The 22617-nt window shown below is 41.0% G+C and overlaps 1 protein-coding gene across 3 annotated transcripts in view; it reads right to left on the bottom strand.

The window, feature by feature from the left end:
- MDN1 (midasin AAA ATPase 1) overlaps positions 1-22617 on the bottom strand; it is a 170033-nt gene that overhangs the window by 61394 nt on the left and 86022 nt on the right. For 2 of the 3 annotated variants that reach the window (XM_053591189.1, XM_053591191.1), the window contains exons 38-52: positions 21528-21725; positions 20415-20522; positions 19881-20069; positions 17536-17625; positions 17177-17440; positions 16765-17026; positions 12962-13121; positions 11883-11999; positions 10946-11154; positions 9897-10045; positions 9033-9244; positions 8513-8733; positions 6310-6423; positions 2780-2912; positions 1541-1656 (exon numbers count right to left, since the gene is read on the bottom strand). In XM_053591189.1, coding sequence (XP_053447164.1) covers positions 1541-1656; positions 2780-2912; positions 6310-6423; positions 8513-8733; positions 9033-9244; positions 9897-10045; positions 10946-11154; positions 11883-11999; positions 12962-13121; positions 16765-17026; positions 17177-17440; positions 17536-17625; positions 19881-20069; positions 20415-20522; positions 21528-21725 — 2542 coding nt within the window. The remainder of the gene's footprint in view (positions 1-1540; positions 1657-2779; positions 2913-6309; positions 6424-8512; positions 8734-9032; positions 9245-9896; positions 10046-10945; positions 11155-11882; positions 12000-12961; positions 13122-16764; positions 17027-17176; positions 17441-17535; positions 17626-19880; positions 20070-20414; positions 20523-21527; positions 21726-22617) is intronic. The other variant, XM_053591190.1, reaches the window with a different exon arrangement.

The following is a 22617-nucleotide window of genomic DNA, read 5'->3' on the forward strand; positions in this document are numbered from 1 at the left end:
TATGAGCTGTGACGCCATGGCTCTCTACCGAGGGTGACAGTTTGAGACTGTCAAAACAAACAAACAAAAAAAAAAAACTTGGCAAATGAGACAAGTATACCCATAGATGTAAATAAAGTCTTAATGAAAAATGCAAATGAGAGTAAAACTATGTATTTTATACACATGTTTAAGTAAAATTAATGAAAAATGCAAGTTACAAAGTAAAAATGTGTATTTATATAAGAGTTTACTTAAGGACAATTAATGAAACATATAAATTCAAGAACAAAAATGCATGTTTCACATAAGTGTTTTACCTAAGTGTTTAAGTACAAAACAAAAACTAAGTACATGTATGCCTGGATGGACAGTTACAACAGACAGAAAAGGTACAAAAGACTATCATTAACAGCAGCTGTCACAAGAATGAACTTGTTCATAATTTTTATCCTTTTATAATTTTAATGTTTGTCAACAACCACAAATATCTTTTTAATTGAAGAAAATAAACAAAGGAGAAAGAAAGAAAAGGAAGGAAAGCTTATGAATATATATATTTTTATGCCAAGAGACCCAGTTTATAATTTCTGGCTCTGCTACTTTCTAGAGATGTGACCTTGTGCACTTCCTGTGCCCCTTTCCTCAGTCATTTAAAAATATTTTTTTCACAGTGGCTCATACCTGTAATCCCAGAACTCTGGGAGGCTGAAGGAGGTGGATTACTTGAGTTAACAGGTTCAAGACCAGCCTGAGAAACAGCGAGACCCATCTCCAAAAAAAAACAAAATTGTGGCGGCGCCTGTGGCTCAGTGGGTAGGGCAGCGGCCCCATACACTGAGGGTTCAAATTCAGCCCTCGGGAGGCTGAGGCAAAAGAATCGCCTAAGCCCATGAGTTGGAGGTTGGTGTGAGCTGTGTGATGACACAGCACTCTACCAAGGACAATAAAGTGAGACTCTGCTTCCCAAAAAAAAGAAAAAAAAAAAAAAAAATTGCCGGGTGTTGTGGTGGACACCTACTTGAGGAGTCTGAGGCAAAAGTATCACGTGAGCCCAAGAGTTTGAGGTTACTGTGAGCTACGATGCCACGTACTCTACAAAGGGTAACCAAGTGAGACTCTGTCTCAAAAAAACAAAGTTTTCTTTTAAAATTTTTTAATTTCAACAGATTTAGGGTGCATAGCTGTTTCTTTGCACGGATGAATCATGTAGTAGTGAAGTCTATGTTTTTATTGTAGCTGTCACCAAATAATACACACTGTACCAGACAGGTAATTTTTTAATCCCTTACCACCCTCCCCTACCTGTGGGTCTCCAGTCTACTATACCAGTCTGTATGACCTTTCCTCATTCATAACATGAGGATGTACCTCACAAGGATATGTAAAAGCATTTAGCTAAACACCTGACACAGAGTACGTAAATATCAGTCATTGCTATTTAATAAAGGGACATGATTAAAATCAGGCCAGCAAATCAAAAGGAATCAGTAAACAGCGACTTTACATCATTATGCAATCAAATGCCTAATTAAAGAATACGAAAGGTACATGTTCTTACCTTTATGGAATTCAAAGGACATTCTCAAAACACTATTTCTTAGCTTTTTGCCACCAACAGAAACCAGATTTGCTTCAGTAAAAATCCTTTTTTCCCGGTTAAGATATATGACTGTCCTATAATGATATTCAAAAGCAAAACAAATAGTTATCAGTAATAATCCTTGTTCATCATATCCTCTCTGTGCTGGATCCTGGGCACACTTGGAAGAACATCAGTCTCCTTCATCCTGCCAGTCCCCTCCTGACTCTGCAAATTCTGGACTACAGAGATTGTGGTAACAGTAGTGACTACTAAAGTGGGAGACAAGTACAGATGGAGGGAGAAAGCTGAGTCTAGGGAGTCTGCAGAGCTTTGGTTTGTCACTCTGCCGTGATCTGACAAAAACTGCACTGTGAACGCTTCAAAGCAGCCACCAACAAAGTAATCTTTGGTATCAGAAGTTACAGAGATGGGCAGTGGCATGCACAAGGCAATCTCTGAGATACAAACCATGTTTACGAGCTCCCTTTGAAAAATTCAGCAACATCATATACTCATTACTGTGCTTTTCTGTAATCCATGATATACTTCAATTATAGTATTATTCTTAAAAATTTATTATACTGATGCCGTTACAGTAAAGAATGAGGGAGGCTAGGCTTATCCATCGACTTTGTACACTTATTTGCGAGTGTGTGGGTAAACACGCAGTTGCTATGTATGTTTCCAACATCTGAGAATGGGGAATGATGTACACAAATGGCTGAGGAAAAGCTATGTGAGAATGAGCCAGTGAAAATGAGAGGAGCTGATGAGAATCACACAGAGAACAGCAGAATCCTGACCATACTATGATGAAGAATTAACTTTCAGACAGCAAATCCCCAGTAGATAACCTAGTACATGGCAGAGGGTAAGGGATTAAGGGAGTGGGGGTTGGGTCATGATGTGACACACCTCTTGGGGGCGGAACACAAATATAAGAGGGACTGTACCTAACAAATGGAATCAGTATACCTAATTCTTTTACCCTCAATGAATCCCAATCAATCAATCAATCAATATTTTTCAAAGACACATTAAAAAACAGATAGCAAATACCACCATTACTGTTAACACTGAGGGCAGTTGTGTCTAACAGCCCACCATCCCTCAGGCGCGCAACATTAAGCACACATGGGTCTATCTGACAGTCTCAGGAAAGGTAAATCTGTGAAGCCAGCAAGGCAAGTGTCAAGAACACCAAGTTTCACCTACTTATTGGCGACTGATTCTATAAGGGAAAAGAGCTGCTCAGACTCGTCCGTTTGTGGGTCAAAGTCCATTGCATTTCTAATGATATCCAGGGCCTGCATATTCCACCGAGGGTCCAAAGGGATCACAAACTCATCTATTTTAAAAATAAAACAAAAAAATAGCATTTTGGAATAAAACTCTTTGTCTGGCAAGTTTCATTCTGTTACTTAATAACATTCGTCCTGATGGAGAAGACATAAAAAAGGGAAATGTGGGTTATTTTACTCCATGATACTGGAAAAGTTGAGTTCAACAGCTTTCATACCATTTCCTTTCCAAATACAATGTATCTACAAATACATACATTGAAAATTAACCCCACTCCAGGACACGTGTATAAAGGTAATAATCTCTGCTGGAATATACATTCCAAACAATGAGTTCCTTTCCTTAGATCCCACTGCTAGCCTGAAAAGAATCCATGGGCTTAGTTGCCCACTCGGTCGCCATCGGCCAAAAAAAAACATGGCAGAAAATGAATGAATACATCTTATCTCCTTTCAATAAGAAAACAATTCAAGGCTCAGCACCCATAGCTCAGCCACATACACGGGGGCTGGCCAGCTAAACAATAATGACAACTGCAATAACGACAACAAAAAATATAGCCAGGCACTGTGGCAGGTGCCTGTAGTCTCAGCTACAAGGGAGGCTAAGGGAAGAGAATCACTTAAACCTAAGAGTTTGAGGTTGCTGAGAGCTATAATGACACCGTGACACCCTACACAGAGTGACAGAGAGATACTCTGTCTCAAAAATTAAAATAACTCAGGCTCAGCACCCATGGCTCATCTGTTAGGGCACCGGCCACACTGGAGGCTAGCGGGTTTGAATCCGGACTAGGCCTGCTAAACAACGACGACTGCGACAACAAAAATAGCCAGACATTGTGGCGGGCACCTATAGTCCTGGCTACATGGGAGGCCAAGGCAAGAGAATCACTTAAACCCAAGAGTTTGAGGTTGCTGTGAGCTGTGACGACACAGCACTCTACCAAGGGCGACATAGACTCTGTCTCAAAAAAAGACCACACAACTCGGTGCCCACAGCTCAGTCAGTAAGGCACCGGCCACATACACTGAGGCTGGCAGGTTTGAGCCCAGCGCAGGCCTGCTAAACAATGACAACTACAGCCAAAATATACCGGGTACTGTGGTGGGCACCTGTAGTCCCAGCTACTTGGGAGGCTGAGGCAAGAGAATCGCTTAAGCCCAAGAGTTTGAGGTTGCTGTGAGCTGTGAGGGCAACATAATGAGATTCTGTCTCAAAGGGGGGAAAACAAACAAACAAACAAACAAAAAATAAAAACCACACATGGTTAAGGAAAGTCTGAGCCAGGCAGAGCTAATGAATTCCAGAGGACAGGCAGCCTGGGCTGAGTGGGACATGCCACTCTACAGCCCTGTTTCTGCCATGCTGCAGTTTCCTCTACTGTTGGATTTCTTCTCCGGCATTCCCTCCTTTAGAGCACAAAAAGTGAATGATTTAATACAAAAGCACTACGCATATTCTTCCCAAACCAAATGGCCAATAAGATATTTTGAGCCACAGAAAATCAGGATAGAAATGGAAAAATTAAAATCTGGTTTTGTGATAATGCCCCTATTTTTCATATTAATACTGATGTTCAGTCACTTGATACAGCAAACTCCCCCTTATCCCAAACTCAAGCAACCCAGCCAAAAAAACACTCAGTTCACCTCAGTGCACAGCCTGTCAGTAAGCCGAGGCTTTGCACATCACAGCGAGGTCATGTATTTTCTGTAAGTTTTAAATACAATTAATTGTGTTACTTGAAATTAAAAAAATATTGAAGTGTAGTTGAAAAGTGTATTGACTGCCATTTAAAACTGTACGCTACATTTACAAAGCAATTCTATAATATAGTAAGAAAAACTTTAACCATGTTACAGTAAATAAAGTTTGTCTCAGTCTTAATTTGCTTTTAATTAGTGTAGTTCAATGTTAATATCATAAAGTTTATGATATATATGGTATAGAATTAGGCCTATTTTTTTTTTTTTTTTTTGTAGAGACAGAGTCTCACTGTACTGCCCTTGGATAGAGTGCCGTGGCGTCACATGGCTCACAGCAACCTCTAACTCTTGGGCTTACGCGACTCTCTTGCCTCAGCCTCCCAAGCAGCTGGGACTATAGGCGCCTGCCACAACGCCCGGCTATTTTTTTTTGTTGTTGCAGTTTGACCGGGGCTGGGTTTGAACCCGCCACCCTCGGCATATGGGGCCGGCGCCCTACTCACTGAGCCACAGGCGCCGCCCCAGAATTAGGCCTATTTTTAATTCTAACTCTCAAGCAATCAGAAACTACTTTTATCCAAAATCTACCAATCACTATGGGTGCTCTCCAGATAACTATATTCTTCTGTTTCAAGAGATTAAGTGTATCCTCTTATTCCTTAAAAAAACGAACTCCTGAGTATACTTTAAATTTCAAAATATTATAAAAGTACAAATGTTTCTGTTGCATAAACTCATTGCATAATGCTAGAGCCTGGGCTTCTAGAATGCCTGTCACTAGACAGTACCTGACCTTCACTGCACCATACCGCTGAAGGGTCCATCCACCAGCCCCTCCCACTCCCCCTCATTCCTGGTTTCCCATGTTCTTTATACCTTTTTGTGCTCGTGTGTGCCCAACCTTTGCTCCCACTGGTTAGTGAGAATACGTGGTGTCTGCTTCTCCGTTCCTGGCACGCTTCCCTAATGTATGTGGTCTCCAGGACCATCCGAGTGGCTGCAGAAGACATTACTTCTTGCCTTTTACAGCTGAGTGGTGCCCATGGTGTGTGTGTGACATGCGCATATATATACTCCTTTGATGAGATAGCTTAGATGTCTATTTCTTCTATCATTATCGTTTTTGTAGCTGTCATTAAGACTTATACACGGTGCACAAACTTTATGTCCACCCTATATTTTTTACCATTGAGGTTTTGTATTTTCTTTTCTTTTTTTTTTTTTTTGCAGTTTTTGGCCGGGGCCTGGGTTTGAACCCACCACCTTTGGTATATGGGGCCGGTGCCCTACTCCTTGAGCCACAGGCACCACCCTGAGGTTTTGTATTTTCTTAAGTAACTGATTCTGTGTAGCTTTCCCTTTAAAAGTCAAATATCTCATGGTCCAAAACCATTCCTACTAACAGTACTAGGAAACAACACAATGTTAAAAATGGAAGAGACCTCACATGCTAATTCCTCTCTTTTTTTAAACACAGGTACAGTGAAGGTAGAGCTAAAAATCAACAATCCGGTCCATGAACGAGTTCTTTACACTGTTCATCAGCCCCTTTAAGAAACTGGAGGCTCAATGGATAGTTTCAAATAATGAAGGAGCATCTGCTCCTATATATCATGAGTATTCTAAAAAAAGTTATATTGGGAGCTCTGGTAAGTCTGTTTCTCATGAACTCAACAAGACAAGATTCCACAATAAACCGGAGGGCTAGAAATAAAAAAATAACTAAGTACATACCTGTTGTATTTGGTTGTACTAGTTTGATAACGTTACTGACCCCAGCTGAGAGGGAACTTGAGTAAAACTTCCTAAGAGATGCAGCACTGGCTTCCAGATGAATCTGTATCGCCTCTGTGAGGAAGGAGAAGGAAGTGTTAGAATCTGAGACAGCGCTGTCCGAGCGAACTTTCCACTTACTGAAAATGTTCTATAGCTGCACTGTCAGATAGAGAAGCTGCTCTTTACATGGGAGAGAGTTGGAAATTTGCCTACTGCAACTAAAGGAGCAGATTTTAGGTTGTGTTTACTTTTTTTTTTTTTTGTAGAGACAGAGTCTCACCTGATCGCCCTCGGTAGAGTGCCGTGGTGTCACACAGCTCACAGCAACCTCCAAATCCTTGGGCTTAGGCGATTCTCTTGACTCAGCCTCCCAAGTAGCTGGGACTACAGGCGCCAGCCACAACACCTGGCTATTTTTTTGTTGTTGTTGCAGTTTGGCCGGGGCTGGGTTTGAACCCGCCACCCTCGGCATATGGGGCCGGCACCCTACCCGCTGAGCCACAGGCACCGCCCCTGGTTGTGTTTATTTTTTAACTAATTTATATTTGTATTTGTATTTTAGTAGTTCTCTGTGGCTAGCTAGTTGTTATCGTATAGGACAAAGCAGACAAAAATATTTAAACAAACTCCCTCTATACCTATTTACACAGATCACCACCACATACCACAGAATAACACACACATTCGTTGGCTTATCCACAAGTTCTTGTAAACTCAATCACTCGTTATATTTCTACCAACAAATCCCGTGCAGGTACTTTACAACCCAGGCCATGTTGTTGCTACTTTTCTACCTCTTAAACGAAAAGAGTACAAAGAAAGTATACTTAGCTCTCCACACCCAAGGGTCATATCAAAAATACTCAAAAATTTGGCCCGGTGCCTGTAACTCAGTGGCTAGGGTGCCAGCCATATACACCAGAGCTGATGGGTTCGAATCCATCTGGGCCTGCCATACAACAAGGACAACTACAACCAAAATAGGGCCAGGTGTTGTAGTGGGCGCCTGCAGTCTCAGCTACTTGAGAGACTGAGGCAAGAGAATCACTTAAGCCCAGGAGTTTGAGGTTGCTGTGAGCGGTGACACCAGAGCACTCCACCCAGGGCAACATAGTGAGACTCTGTCTCAAAAAAACAACTCAAAAATTTGAAAAAATTAAAAATAAAATACAAATAAGAATTAAAGGACTATAACAACTATCTATGTGTATATAGCATTTTCACTGTATTAGGTAGTATAAGTAATCTAGAGATGATTTTAAGCATACGGGAAGATACACTACATAGGTTATATTTAAATGTTATGATACTTCACACATGGGGTTTTAGCATACAACTATGTTGGTATTCCCAAGGGATCCTGGAACCAATCCCCAGGGATACCAAGGACAAATCTAAAAGTGATACTTTGCAGCACTGCAACAAAGAACAGAATCTTTATGCACCTTCAGAGGAAATTTATCAAAAGTGACAACACTTTCCCCATATAAAATGGCTGTACAGGAGGGGAAAAAACATGTTCAAAACTGAAAAGTAACATAATATATTTCCCTTTTAAATCTGATAGAAAGGCACTCTACCCAGGGTGACAGCTTGAGGCTCTGTCTCAAAAAAAAAAAAAAAAAAAGAAAGAAAGCTAAGTAACCCATTTATAGCCTAAGAAGAAGGGTAAAGGGGATAGGGAGGGAAGGGGGTAGGATGGGTGGAGGGTGGGTGATTGGTGGGATTACACCTACGGTACATCTTACGAGGGTACATGTGAAATTTACTAAGTGTAGAATATAAATGTCTTAACACAATAACTAAGAAAATGCCAGGAAGGCTGTGTTAACCAGTTTGATGAAAACATTCCAAATTGTATATAAAATCAGCACATTGTACCCCAGGATTGCATTAATGTATACAGCTATAATTTAATTAAAAAAAAAAAAAAAGAAATGTGATAGAAAGGAGGACACATACTGAGATGCTACGGGATTATACAGGAAGGAAAGTTTCTCTTGTGCTACATCTAAGGGCAGACTTGCTCCCTGATTGCTTCCTAGGAGGCCTCTCAGCTCTAATTTTATCAGTGTAGTCACAAAATAACAAAGCCTGCTGAAACACTGAAATAAGTGTATATAAATCCAGTCATTGGTACAGATTAAGCTTTTCTACTCACCGAGCCCCTTCGGTATGTTCTTGGCTAAATGGTAAAGCCATTTAACTCTGAGCATCCAATCTTGGTTAGTTGCTCTTTCTATGAGCAATTTAACAGCCATGGCCAAAACATCGGGTTCATCAACCCAGGAAGTATCCAGTTCGACTGCACTAAATTTCAGGTTGTCAGGGCTGGAAGACTGCATGATTTTCCCTAAGTCTTCCAAAGTAAGAGGCTGACTCCTGGAATTCACGGGAACAGGCAAAGTTAGTGCTAATATAACCTTAATTTCACATTTCAAAGAAATTGAACCAAAGGTATAAGGAGGTAAAAGATGAGTCTCCCACAAAGGAAGACAATTAAAACACAAACCTAATAAATAAAAGGGGGCATCATCACAGTGAGTAACAACACAAAGACAGTGGGAGAATAAATGGCCACACAATGCTCTGAGTGAACACACCAAGTCCAGGCCATTTCCACAAAGGGCAAAAACTAGTCAAGACGCCAGACAGACACACGAACTGAGTCCTGCACTGACCTTGCCCAGCTGGTGGTTCTCAGGCTCATCCTGTTGAGGCAATATAGTAAGATCTGTCCATCAGTCCGGACTACGGAGAGGTGGGAATCTTCAGCAGCAAAGAGAGCCGAAGGAACAGAATCCGGCCACAGTCCCATGGCGAGAAGGGAGCTCCCCCAGGTCTCGTGCACTCGCAGAGGAGAGATGTGTTTCTCCAGTAAAGCCCTCACAAGCTGGTGGGTGGTAAGGACACACAGTACAGAGGCACCAACATATTAAGTACTATCCTCAAAAGTGGCAAAGTGATAATCATTTTCTACAAGCCATGTGACCATGTCATAACAATTATCACACACATTCTTCCATGTAAAATGCACAAATTAAAGTCTACTTTTGCTTACGATAGGTATGTTTCAAGAAAAGAATATTCACATTTAATCTATTTCCCAGAAAAGTACCTAGACACCAGATCCTATTAGAACAAAACTCCAATAGGCAACTCTTTTCACATCATAAGGTTACCACTTTTAAATATCATTTCCTCCTGGCTCGGCGCCCATAGCACAGTGGTCATGGCATCAGCCACATACACTGAGGCTGGCAGTTTCAAGCTCGGAACAGGCCTGCTAAACAACAATGAAAACTGCAAACACAAAAAATAGCCAAGCATTGTGGTGGGCACCGGTAGTCCCAGCTACTTGGGAAGAGGTAAGAGAATCTCTTGAGCCCAAGAGTTTGAGGTTGCTGTGAGCTTTGAGGTTGCTGTGAGGGCAGCATACTGAGACTTTGTCTCTGAAAAAAAAAAACAAAAACAAAAACAAAAATTTCTTCCACTCAGTAACATAGGGTGTTAACACTTAGAAACATCTGAACATCCCACAGTACCTTCTGGTTTGCCAGCGAATGCTGGGAACAGGCATACACTTCCCAGCATGCTGAGGAAAAGGCTCTGTTTAAACTCAGCCCCCGATGCAGGTACTGGACAGTGAGTGTGGCTGTCTGGATTAGAGCTGACACTGAAGATGCTGGAGAACCTATAAAAAAAATTGCCACTTATGAGCACTAGATCCTTCAAAATCTCCAATGAAAACAGATAAATTCTGCCCTCACACCAAACCTCCTTCTATTCATCACAAGCCAGACACTTATTTTAGAGAACGTAAGTAGACTCCAGGGTCTCCTGAGGGCACAGTGCATTTGTTTCCTTCCCCACCTGGCGCTGTCTGCAGTACGCTATGGGGTCATTCACATGGGTGATAAATTCTGGTGACAAATACCTTCAGTCTAATGCTGACATACACTGACGGTGTTAAAAGGAGTACCATAGTAAAGGACCATGGGCTTTGAACTCCAATAGGCCTACTTTCATCTGTCATTATTTTATTAACTACCCAACTTTCACAAGTTACTCAACTCTTGAGCCTAATCTATAAAGTGGACACAGAACCAATATAAGCACTGAAAATGCAACCACCAGCATTGCACCTGACACACAGTGGTAATTCACTAAACAGGATTTCATTTACTGTTGTGGCTCCTTTTTTGTATAATTGAACATTTCGAAAAACTCACATCTGTTTTAAGTATCTCAAAGTTTCCTCTTTATTCTACCTTCAAGAGCCATTGATGATCCTGGAAATAAGGATAGGTAAACTTTACAAATCTCAGTGCCTCAAGCAGTATTACCCAAAGTGCTAGGCTCTGTATGCGTCAGGATGCGGGGGGAGGGGACTGTCACTAAAATAGTGCCACCCCCTGACCTGCTGAGCCCAGTCTTAGAGTATCTAGACATTTGCATCTTTAATGAGATTTCCTGGTAGTTTCTATTTCTCTGTACACTAAACATAAGAACTCTTAGATGAGCAGTCCAATGAAATAGCATAAATGTCTATAAGACTAAAACTGTGCAGAGGCCCAGAAGTCAAACACCTCACCCACAACAGTATTCCGGATCTCTGTGTGGAGAGCCAAGAGGATGTCGCACACACTGTCCCCCATCAAACCAAGGCTGTGCAGCAGAACTTTCAAATCCAGGTTGTCTAGGGTGCTCCCATCACCTTCGCCTGAAATGTAGATTTCAAGTCCACGATTCCTCATAGCTCGGGATATTTCTCCATGAACAGGATCCATTGAGAGAAAAAGTCTAGAAAAATGGCAATTCGAAGACAAGAAATGCTTTAAGTCCAAGTGCTACCAATGGTATAGCCCAGCAACATCAGTGAGGACAGATCCTGCATGGCTCATCCACAGAGTCCACTCCCCCACACGTGCTCCCATCACCTGTATTGTACCTTCTACTCTAACAGGCATCAACACAGCAAAATCACTTTCCCTAAACCTACTCTCCTAAAGAACCACAGGTTGTTTACCCAGTATAATGTTAGTGCTATCCAAGATCTTCAAAAATCCCTCTTGCAGGCTGAAGCAGTGGATAACTTAAACTCGTGAGTTCAAGATCATCCTGAGCAAAAGTGAGACCCCATCTCTACTAAAAGAAAAACTGAAGCAGGAGGATCGCTTGAACCCAAGAGTTGGAAGTTGCTGTGAGCTATGATGCCACAGCACTCTCCCAAAAAAAAAAAAATCCCTCTTCCACATATTCCCTAAATCAGACCATGCTAACTCATCATTCTAACCCATCTATGAGGGGAGAAAAGGAAGCAGTGAATTCTCCTGAACTGATCACAGTGCTACTATTTGGAATCCAGTCTAGCAATGCCTGGTAAACAACAGAGCCTCAATAAATATTTGTTAACTGAGTGAACTTCATGAATCAGTTTACCAACATAATATAAGGAGGTCCTACAGAATGTCTACCCTTGCTACTGAGGCTACCAGATCACTGTGCAGAAACTTAAGACACAGAAATACCTGAAATTGGGACTTGGTATGATTGTGGGAGTGGATCCATCTATTGTTCCTCTTTCAGTGACAGTGAGGACACCGCCAGGTTCAAGCAAAGCGTTCAGGCGATCCAGCACGGACGGGCTGCACAGAGAGGATCACGAGGTGACATGATCTCGCGGACATGCCACTCTCTTGGCCAAGTCCTGGCCACATCTTCCTTTCCTCATAGATCACTCCCCCAGAGAGTGTAATCTCATTCAGCAGCAGACTCCCCACTGATCCCCCCAATAACTCCCCAAGGAATACGGCCCAGACCTTTATAAATAGGAAATACAAAAAATATTTGTTGAATAAATAATAAAATTAAGGACAATAATAGTAAGTTTCTTCCACTAGTAACCTTTTCACTTACCCCTTTCCTATTCCCTATCTTTCAACATCATTCATATCCATTCAAGGATTTCAATTTGCACATTCAAAAAAAGAAAAAAATCCACAAAGAGCCCTGTCATCTGACCTGCAACGGCTTCGACTATGCTAAAGGCCTATGTGCAGAAGTTTGCACTTGTCCTTTTCCTTACTATAGAAACGAGTGATAACACGGTTGAATTCTTGTCATCAGTCATAGTTTTAATGTCTGCCCTGTGCCAGATCCTAAATTTCAGAAATTCGCCCTTAAGAATGGCCATAACAAGCTGGGCATGGTGCAGACGCCAGTAGCCCCAAGTACTTGGCTGAGGAAGGAGGAATGCATGATCCCTGGAAGTTGGTGCCTTAGTGAGCTATGATCAATGCACTCCAGCCTGGGCAACAGAGCAAAACAACATCCCTGAAAAAATTAAAAGTTAAACAAAACCCAAACAAAAGAAAGACTGATACTCAGTGAATAGAAAAGTAATCCAATTTTGTTAATCTTCATTCAGTTTGGCTGTATATTATCACAGACGTCTGATGATGGACCACCACTGTCACCACAGGGAGAAGTGTGAATTTGGCTGAGGATGTGTACTCAGTGAAGGAAAAAGAGTGGATTAAAAATACCAGAGCTGACACCTGGTATAATTTCAAGTAGGTCCATTCAAAATTAGGCTTGAGGTTCTTACTTGCAGAAGTTAACATTGTCCATCAGAAGCCACTCTCCAGACTTCAGGGCCTGAACCAACACGCTGTCAACCCACTCAAATGTGCCATGGTTGCGGCCACTGGCTGACTGCGTAAGTTTGACTCCAAAGCTTCGGAACTCTTCCACAAGTTTGGCAAACTCTAAAATATCATAAGTAAGAATCACCATCCATAGCACTTAATTTCAAATCAAAAGCTAAGAATTCATGTGAAAAGAAAGTTGAAACTTCTAGTCCAATATGTTTTTTAGGTTTCATGATAGAATAAAATGGAAGGTTTTTTTTTTTGTTTGTTTGTTTGTTTTGCTTCTGTTTAAACACAAACATAGGAAAATTAGATTAGGGATGGGAAATTTGTTTTTTGAGACAGAATCTTACTATGTCGCCCTTAGTAGAGTGCTGTGGCATCACAGCTCACAGCAACCTCCACCTCTTGGGCTTAAGCGATTCTCTTCCTCAACCTCCCAAGTAGCTGGGACTATAGGTACCCGCCACAATGCCTGGCTATTTTTTGTTGCAGTTGTTATTGTTGTTTAGCCGGCCTGGGCCGGGTTCAAACCCGCCACCCTTGGTATATGTGGTCAGTGCCGTAACCACTGTGCTATGGGCACCAAGCCATGAAATTATGTCTTAACAGCTTTCTGAATTAATGTCTTAACACTCAGAGTTGGCATAATATTTCTGTATTACAATTTCTAAAGTGGAAGGAGGAGGATCTTGTCTCCACCTACCATGGCATCTACACTATTGGAAAATGCTGTCAAGTCGGCAGGTGCAAAGGATGTCATTAAATTGGGCTTCCCTGATAATGACTATACCACGTAGTTGTAACAACTGGTATTTATCTGCCCTTCCCTGAAAACTTTTTCAACTGATTTTTATAAGAAATTGTTTTATGACCCTTTTTCATATCAAAATGTGATATACATCACAGTCCTACTTCTAACCATGAGGAAGTAACATGTAATTTGGCCTCCCACTGTTACCAACTAGAAAACTGGGTGAAATAGGCAGCACCCGTAGCTCAGTAGGTAGGGTGCAGGCCACATACACCCAGGCTCACAGGTTCAAACTCGGCCAGGGCCAGCTAAAACAACAATGACAACTGCAACAAAAAAATAGCCAGGCGTTGTGGTGGACACCTGTAGTCCCAGCTTCTTGGGAGGCTAAGGCAAGAGAATCATGTAAGCCCAAGAGTTGGAGGTTGCTGTGAGCTGTGACACCACAGCACTCTACTCAGGGTGACAGCTTGAGGCTGTCTCAAAAAAAAAAGAAAAAAAAAAAAACTTGGCAAAACACATGAAACAATAGCTTTTAATTATACAACAAAAGGTAGCACAAGACTATGATAGTTTGAAGATATTAGATGAAGCCCATAACTGTCCAGGCTTTCTGCCTAGAAGCAATTTATAAATGGCAAAGCAGGGAGGGGGAACCCACAAAGATTAGAGTTTTTATGAAATAGAACAGAGTGGAGTTCAGGGAGGCCAAAGCAACTAAAATGAAGAACAGAGTGCTTCAAAGGAGGGAGCTCCTCAGAAAAAGACTCCAAAAATCTCGACAAGAACTTGGCATCTTTGGCTAAATAAAGCTATTTGCATGTACATATAAAAGTTGGAGCCCTTCAAGCATGAGCAAAAAAACTTCCAAGAAAAGATAATTACTGGGGAAATGTGAGATGAATAAATCCCACAGTTCACACAGGACTGAGTACCATTCCAGGTCCCCCCTCCAGTGTGAAGAGTCCTCAGTGAACACACAAGACAGTCAACGAAGATAAGTTTAAGAGTCACACCTCAAGAGTGGGGCTAATTTATCCCTAGAGTGAAGGTTATTCTATACCTGACCTTAAAAAACATAAAATAGGCTCCATGCCTGTAGCTCAGCGGCTAGGGCGTGAGCCACATACACCACAGCTGGTGGGTTCAAATCCAGCTCGGGCCTGTTAAACAACAATGACAACTACAACCAAAAAGTAGCCAAGCATTGTGGGGGGTGCTTATAGTTGAGGCAAGAGAATCACTTACACCCAAGAGTTTGAGGTTGCTGTGAGCTACAACACTACTGCACTCTACAGAGGGCAACAGCTTGAGACTCTGTCTCAAAAAAAACAAACCATAAAATAATCTTGAAAAGATCAAAATAATCCATGAACAACTTTACCTATCAGAAAAAAAATCCAAGCAGGGCTCACACCTGTAATCCCAGCACTGTGGGAGGCCAATGACTAAACTCACTGGTTCAAGACCACCCTGAACAAGAGTGAGACCCTGTCTCTAAAAATAGCCGGGCATTGTGGCGGGTGCATAAAGTCCCAGCTACTCGGGAAGCTGAAGCAAGAGAATTGCTTGAGCCCAAGAGTTTGAGGTTGCTGTAAGATGTGACGCCACGGCATTCTACGGAGTGTGACTAAATAAGACACAGTCTCAAAAAAAAAAAAAAAAAAAAAAAAAAAATCCAAGTATTTAAATACATACAACAAAATGCACTACTTTGCAACTTAAATTCAAAACACGTGGCAGCCAATCAAAACTGTAAAACACACAAATACAAAAAGAAAATACAACTCATAACCAGGAGAAAAAGCAGTCAACAGAACAGGCTAAAGCGTAAGTGCAGTGGCCTCCTCATAGCTCACTGCAATGTCAGACTGCTGGGCTCAAGTGATCTTCCTGCCTTAGTCTTCCCACTTCTCAAGTAGCCAATTTTTTACTAGTTTATTTTTCATGTTCTATAAAGCCAGATTTGCGCCTGCTCAAGACCTGGTCTTAAACACCTGGCCTCAACAAATCTCTCTGCTTCAGCCTCCCAGAGTGTTAGTAATATACATGTGGGCCACTACACCAATCCTGAAATCGTCCATTTCTTAAGACATTACTAATAAGTAAAATATAACCAATGGCCAATCACAGTGGCTCATTCCTGTAATCCTAGCACTCTGGAAGGCTGAGGCAGAATAACAGTTTGAGGCCAGGTGTTTGAGACCACCCTGAGCAAGAGCAAGACCCTATGTCTGCTAAAAATAAAAAAAATTAACTGCGTGTGGTGAAGATACTTGGGAGGCTGAGGCAGGGGAACTGCTTCAACCCAGGAGTTTGGAATTGCAGTGACTTATGACGACATCATTGTACTACTGTAGCTGGACCAACAGAGCAAGACAGTTTCCAAAGAAGGCCAAGAATAAAAAAGCTTTAAAAAAAAGTGAAGAATAAAAAAGTTTCATGTGCTATTATTTTACCATTTTTTAAGTTTTATACATGTTTTATCATTATAGCTAATTATATATAAAATAAAATATAAAGCTTGGTAACCAATTTCTTTCCTATTTGATTTTTTAGGATCACCAGTTCTGAATACTTTGTCTCAGCTTCATTTTACTTTCTAGGCCAAGTATTTCCAAACTGACTGTAAATCACTGAAGTAATAAAAGCTACAGCCAAGTACAGTAGCTCACATCTGTCATCCTGGCACAGTGGGAGACTGAGGCATGAGGAATGCCTGAGCCAAGGAGTTCAACCTGACTCTACAAAAAAATTCAAAATTTAGCTGGGCATGGTGGTACACACACAGCTGTAGACCCAGCAGGAAGATTACTTGAGCCTAGGAATTCAAAAGCTATAACCATAACACTGCACTCCAGCCTGGGCAACAGAGCAGATTGTCTTAATCTATCTTCTTTATCAATAGATAAAAATATGATCATTGTATTTGTAAATGTATTTCCTGTCAGTGTACACAACATGGGCAATGGTCAGTGACTGAGATGCACATCCAAATATACTTACCTGCCTTGGAGTAGGAGTTGATTTTGTTGTTGAGTCGCTGCATGAGCAATAAAAGTGCTTCCATCTTACTGACAATCTCCGCCGTGACACCTTTACCCCCTTCTCCCAGGCACTTGGGCTTGCATGTCAACAGGAAGTGGCTCCAGGCCCGCAGCACCACCTCTGCATCATCAGCATTAACAAGTAGGCTGTCCCTCAAAAGCGTCCTCACCACACCCTCCACCTTCTCTAGCAGCTGCCTCCAAGGTCGTACAAGGTCAACCTGCAATTTCCAGAGCATATGAATTCATCGTGGCCTTGGCTAGGGTCAGAGAATACTATTAACTCTACTCACCACCAACACAGAAGCCCCTCAAATCAGAACATGAGGTTCGTTATAATTTACCAGAAAATGTGAAGGCAGACCAGTTACCTGCTCAAATCCACCCAGAAGCTCAGTGGTATCCATTGCACTATTCATAGCCATGATCTTTAGTTTGTGGCCAGTTAAGTGTGCCAGAAGCTGAACCAGGCTGGTCTTGCCCACGGAGGCTGGCCCCACCAGGATGACCATCCAGCTCATCTGCACACACTTCATGATCGGCTCTAAAGACTGGAAAGACTGGTGCAGGAGTAGCAGGGGTCGGCGGGGCGGGGGAGGAACGTAGCTGCCACGGGAAAGGACTGAGTAGCCCAGCTAAAAAGACAGACCATGAGATTTCATCAGCATCCCTGGCAGCAGATGAAACCAGAGAAAATTGTACCAGGAGGGAAATGTTCTTGTCTCCTCACCTGAACATCGTAGGGAGTGATATGAAATAGTCTGGTTCCTATATATGGGTTAGAATTTGAACCAAACACGTGCTTGAATACGGCAATGACCTAAAGAAGATAACGTGATCAAAACACTGAATTTACTCTTATAAAACTGACAGACTGCATTTATTTAACTCTATGGAAGGCAAGTAAACGAGTTCAAGAATAGACAGTCACATAATCCCAAAATATCTGAGATTGCAATGAGAACACACCACAAATTAAAACGAAGACACATATACTATGGCAAATCTAAGGAGAAGAAAGAAATTTTCTGTCGTCTTTCAATATGCCACCTATGAAGAGGAGAGCAGTAACGCAAAGGCTCTGAAGAGTAATGCCACTTACTGACCATTTACTGTGTGCCAAACCCTGTATCAGCTACTTTAATAGATTATATCACATCCTCATAGCCCTACAAAACAGGCATCATCTCCATTTTATAGAGAGATAGCAGCACTCAAAGAAGTTATAGAATTTGCCCATGCTGCTAACCAATTTTAAATACAATCTAGACTGCCTCTAGAACATGCTATCACTCCAAATGTTTATGTAGATAAGGAGATGACAAATGTTATCCCTCTTTGTACTATTTACATCGATGTATTATTTACATCGAGTTATTCCTTCTTTGGCAGTAATGCTGTTACAAAACATTTATTAACTCTATTTGGTTTTGAATTTGCTTTAAAAATCTAAGGAGTAGGAGAGAGGTAAGAGAGGTGTGCCAAAAAAATTAAGCCCAGAGCAGTAAAAAAAATTAGGGGCACTCCAAAAAAATAAATGTATATCTACATGTCTTTATAAAAAAGCAATACTTATATAAATATTGCACATTGCATTCCAGTCAGAAAATAAATATCATAAAGATAACATCAGAATCGGTGTCAGACATCTGACTAGGAGACTGAAAGCAGCTTACGTGAGTGTTCCTGTCACCTACTGTAATCCAGGCGATTTCTGACCTCATGTTCCACTCTAAAGCATACAAGCTCTTCTCTCTGATGAAGTTACAGATATTTTCATAATTTGGCTAATTTGGTTTTTGAAAATCAGGTTCAACGCACTTGGACCCTTCCCCAACTTTTACAGCCTTTCTCTATTATTTTTTTGACCTTCTTTCCCCCAGAAAATACCTAATTGGCCAATTACAATAACTTTGAATTGGAGAAGTAATGGAAACCTCCCACATACAACAAGGACCTCCCATCTCACATCAGTCATTCAACAACAGGCTGTATCTTAAACAGGCTTATCACAGTTAAAATACTATAACTAATAAGTGAATAACAAATTAAAATACTAGCTAATGATGTGTAAATTATGTGTCAATAAAGCTGTTTTTAAAAACTAGCTGAGTTAAGTAAGTAAATAAATAAATAAATAAAAAACTAGCTGAGTTGGCTCAGTCCCTGTAGCTCAGCAGCTAGGACACCAGCCATATACACCAGGGCTGGTGGGTTCGAACCCAGCCCAGGCCTGACAAACAATGACAACTACAACAACAACAATCACTGGGCGTTGTGGTGAGCACCCATAGTCCCAGCTACTTGAGAAGCTAAGGCAAGAGAATTGCTTAAGCCCAAGAGTTGGAGGTTGCTGTGAGCTGTGACACCACAGCAGTCTACCTAGGGTGACAGCTTCAGACTATCTCAAATAAAAAACAAACCTAGCTGAGTTGTGTGCTTTCAAATAGTTCTAAATCCCACACAAACTTGACTGCAAGAGGGCATGACAGGTGAGCATTCAGCACGACAGGATTTAAATGCCACACCCCAAAATACACACACTATGACATTCCTTAAGCTGGGATGTTTATAGTGTTATTTTTTCATTTACATATATGTATACATATATATACACACACACACACATATATTCTCATTTAAATGCAAAATATTCCCTCTTCATATATTTTATACTTTCTAGATTAAACACTTTGTAACTGGATTATTTATTTTGAAAGAAAACAGAAAATTCTCCTCTTCTCCTGGGTATCACCTGTCTCCTCCTGCTTCTCACCCCTGTGCTTGTAAAGATGATAAAGATGTTGTTCTAATAATTAGAGGACAATATTGTTTCTACAAAGTTTGTGATCATGGAAATTTAGAAGGATAAGCAAACTGTGCCCTACCAAGCAAACTACTCTTCATTGTAAAAGTCTAAGATAGGAGAATGTTCAGTCTGTTCCCTTAACTCCTTAATTGCCTAGCAGCTCTAACAAGCTTGGTATTATTAGGGTGATGTATGCTCTTTCTCTCCCTTAGGAAGAAATCAACTTTCAGAAGGAAAGAAATGGAAAAAACAAATGTGAAATTCACCTTTTGTTTGTCTTCCCTGGTTCTCATTCGTTCACCATAGACTAAAAACACATGCTGACCAGGGTTGTAACACCCAGGAGACTGGTCAACCAGCATTAACTGACACCAGCGGAAAAGGTCCCGGAGATTGAATTCCCAGGGTCCTCCTTTTTGCCCCCACTTCTTTTCAACAGTCACTTCATGATCAATCTAGAAAGAAAACATTATCACTGGGAAACACATCCTGCTGTCAGGCACGGCAGTAAGTCCTATCAATGCATTATGAGTGCATATGTAACCTGAAACAAAAGTCAGCAAGCTCAACTCAAAGACTCCTTTCTCCAGACTTCCAGATGCAGCAATGCCCTTTAAGCAGTAACATGGGCACTCCCAATACAGAAACGAACTATGGTAAACCTCCACTAGACACCTGTAGCCTTCTAAGTGATTTACTTTAGAGACCCTAAAAATTTTGTACAATACCAAATTTAAAAAATAATGGTTCCAACAGAGCCAGAAAAAAATAAAGAACAATTAATACAAATAGATACTTACTTGGTTATTGAAAGAAACCATTTTTTTAACAATATTTTTGTCAATGGCTGGGAACAAAGTACTGGCGATAAACTCCATGTCAGTTACTGAAAGGGGATCCACAAAGACCTATAAGATCCAAAATAACATGAAAAAATGTTTCTCTTTACCAAATACTAGAAATGACTACCATATCTCATTATATGAAATCATTACTTAACACCAACAATGCGTGAGTAATATGTGTAATACTTGTTTATAGAAATGTCTTTTCTTGCATTTTTAGGATAAAGAATCACAAACTCTAAGAGCAAAAGAGGTTTGTGAATGAAAGAAAAGAGATACATGCAAGTATTTTTTGTTTCTTTGAGACAGAGTCTCACTATGCTGCCTCGGTAGAGTGCCGTAGCGTCACAGCTCATAGCAACCTCAAACTCTTGGGCTTAAGCCTCAGCTCTTGCCTCAGGCTCCCAAGTAGCTGGGACGATAGGTGCCTGGCACAACAGCTATTTTTTTTTTTTTTTTAAGTTGTCATTGTTGTTTAGCAGCTCCAGGCTGGGTTCCAACCTGCCAATTCTGGTGTATGTGGCGGACACCTTAGCCGCTAAGCTACAGGCGCCGAGCTCATGCAAGTATTTTTTTTAAACTTTATTTGCTTAAAATTTTCCTATGTGTAATGTAAAATGCTTTCAAAATTCTGGATGACAGGTATATAATAAGTGTTTACTGTAAAATTCATTCAAGTTTTCGATGTTTGAAAGGCTTCATAAAAAAATTCTTAAAATAACCTTCCATAATGTCCAATTCCTTTACAATTAAGAATTGAAAAAGGCGAAAGACTAGCCTTCGACCCTGAGCTCTGTAAGTAAATTGTGGTGGGGGATGGCAGGGACAAAGGGGCGACTTTACTCTATTCCAACTGATAATACACCAAGTCCTCCTGGGGCATACAATAAAATGATTCAAACCAGGGGGACATCAGCTGAATTAATATTCACCATATAAGGACAAGAAAGAGGATCATTAAGCTGAAACTCACCCATTTTCACAGTGAGCATCCTAACAGCTACGTGACAACAATCTTATTACCCTAACACTCTACCTCTAGTGTCTAATGGCAATAGAAAATCTTACCTGAGTGAATCTGTTAAGGAAAGACCTTGGCAAGCCCTTCCTCCCACCTCCTTGTCTAAAAGGATTTTGACAACCAAAAATCTTTGTCTTTTCATGCTGCACTTGAAAGCCCATTCCTAACTCAGGCACATAGATTTCTCCTCGGTGGTCAAAGCAAGCATTGAGTCCTTCCAATACAGACTGAGAAGCCAAGTTAAGCTATTTGGAGAAGAAAATACATATATTTGTTTCATTATACATGGTGCATAATTATAACAAAAGGCAAAGAAATATTATGCAAAAAAGTAAGATGAGTTATCTTCAGCAGGGAAAAGCTCAAACAATGTTGATAACCTTCTATTCCTTTTGTTGAGACAGAGTCTCACTCTGTTGCCCAGGTTAGAGCGCCATGGTGTCAGCCTAGGTCACAGCATCCACAAACTCATGGATTCAAGCCATCTCCGTCCCTCATCCTCCCAAGCAGCTGGGATTGCAGGTGCCTGGCCACAATCCTGGGCTAGATAACCCTCTGTTTCTAAAGTTCAGTGTAGTCATTCCATTATTCTTTATTTCACATATAGTATATATTAGAGATTTTGATTGTATAGGAAGAGGTTGGTGCAAAAGTAATTGTGGTTTCAGACCATAAATTTATACCATTGTAATTAGGCTCGAACACATCTTTATTAATCAAAATAGGTACCACTAAAATCAACACATTGTTGCCAATGAGAAAAAGTTTGTTGGGAGGCGACGGCCCCACATACCAGAGGTGGTGGGTTCATACCCAATCCCAGCCAAACACTGTGAAAAAAGAAAAAAGAGAGAGAGAGAGAAATAAGTCTGTCTATTCCTGTAGTGTAAAAAATCCACGCTTTGGGATTTGACAAACTCTTGGAAAGCATGTTCTGTATCCTGCTAGTTTCAAAGTGTATCTCCCTGCAAAAAGTGTATTTCCCTGCAAAAAGTTGTCAAGATGCCTGAAGAAGTGGCAGTCAGTTGGCAAGAGGTCAGGTGAAAGTGGTGGATGAGGCAAAACTTCATACCCCAATTCATTGAACTTTTGTTTGTGCATTAAACGTTGGTTGTGCAATGTGTGGTCAGGTGTTGT

Source organism: Nycticebus coucang, chromosome 5 (genome assembly GCF_027406575.1).
Source record: "Nycticebus coucang isolate mNycCou1 chromosome 5, mNycCou1.pri, whole genome shotgun sequence".
Lineage (NCBI taxonomy): Eukaryota > Metazoa > Chordata > Mammalia > Primates > Lorisidae > Nycticebus > Nycticebus coucang.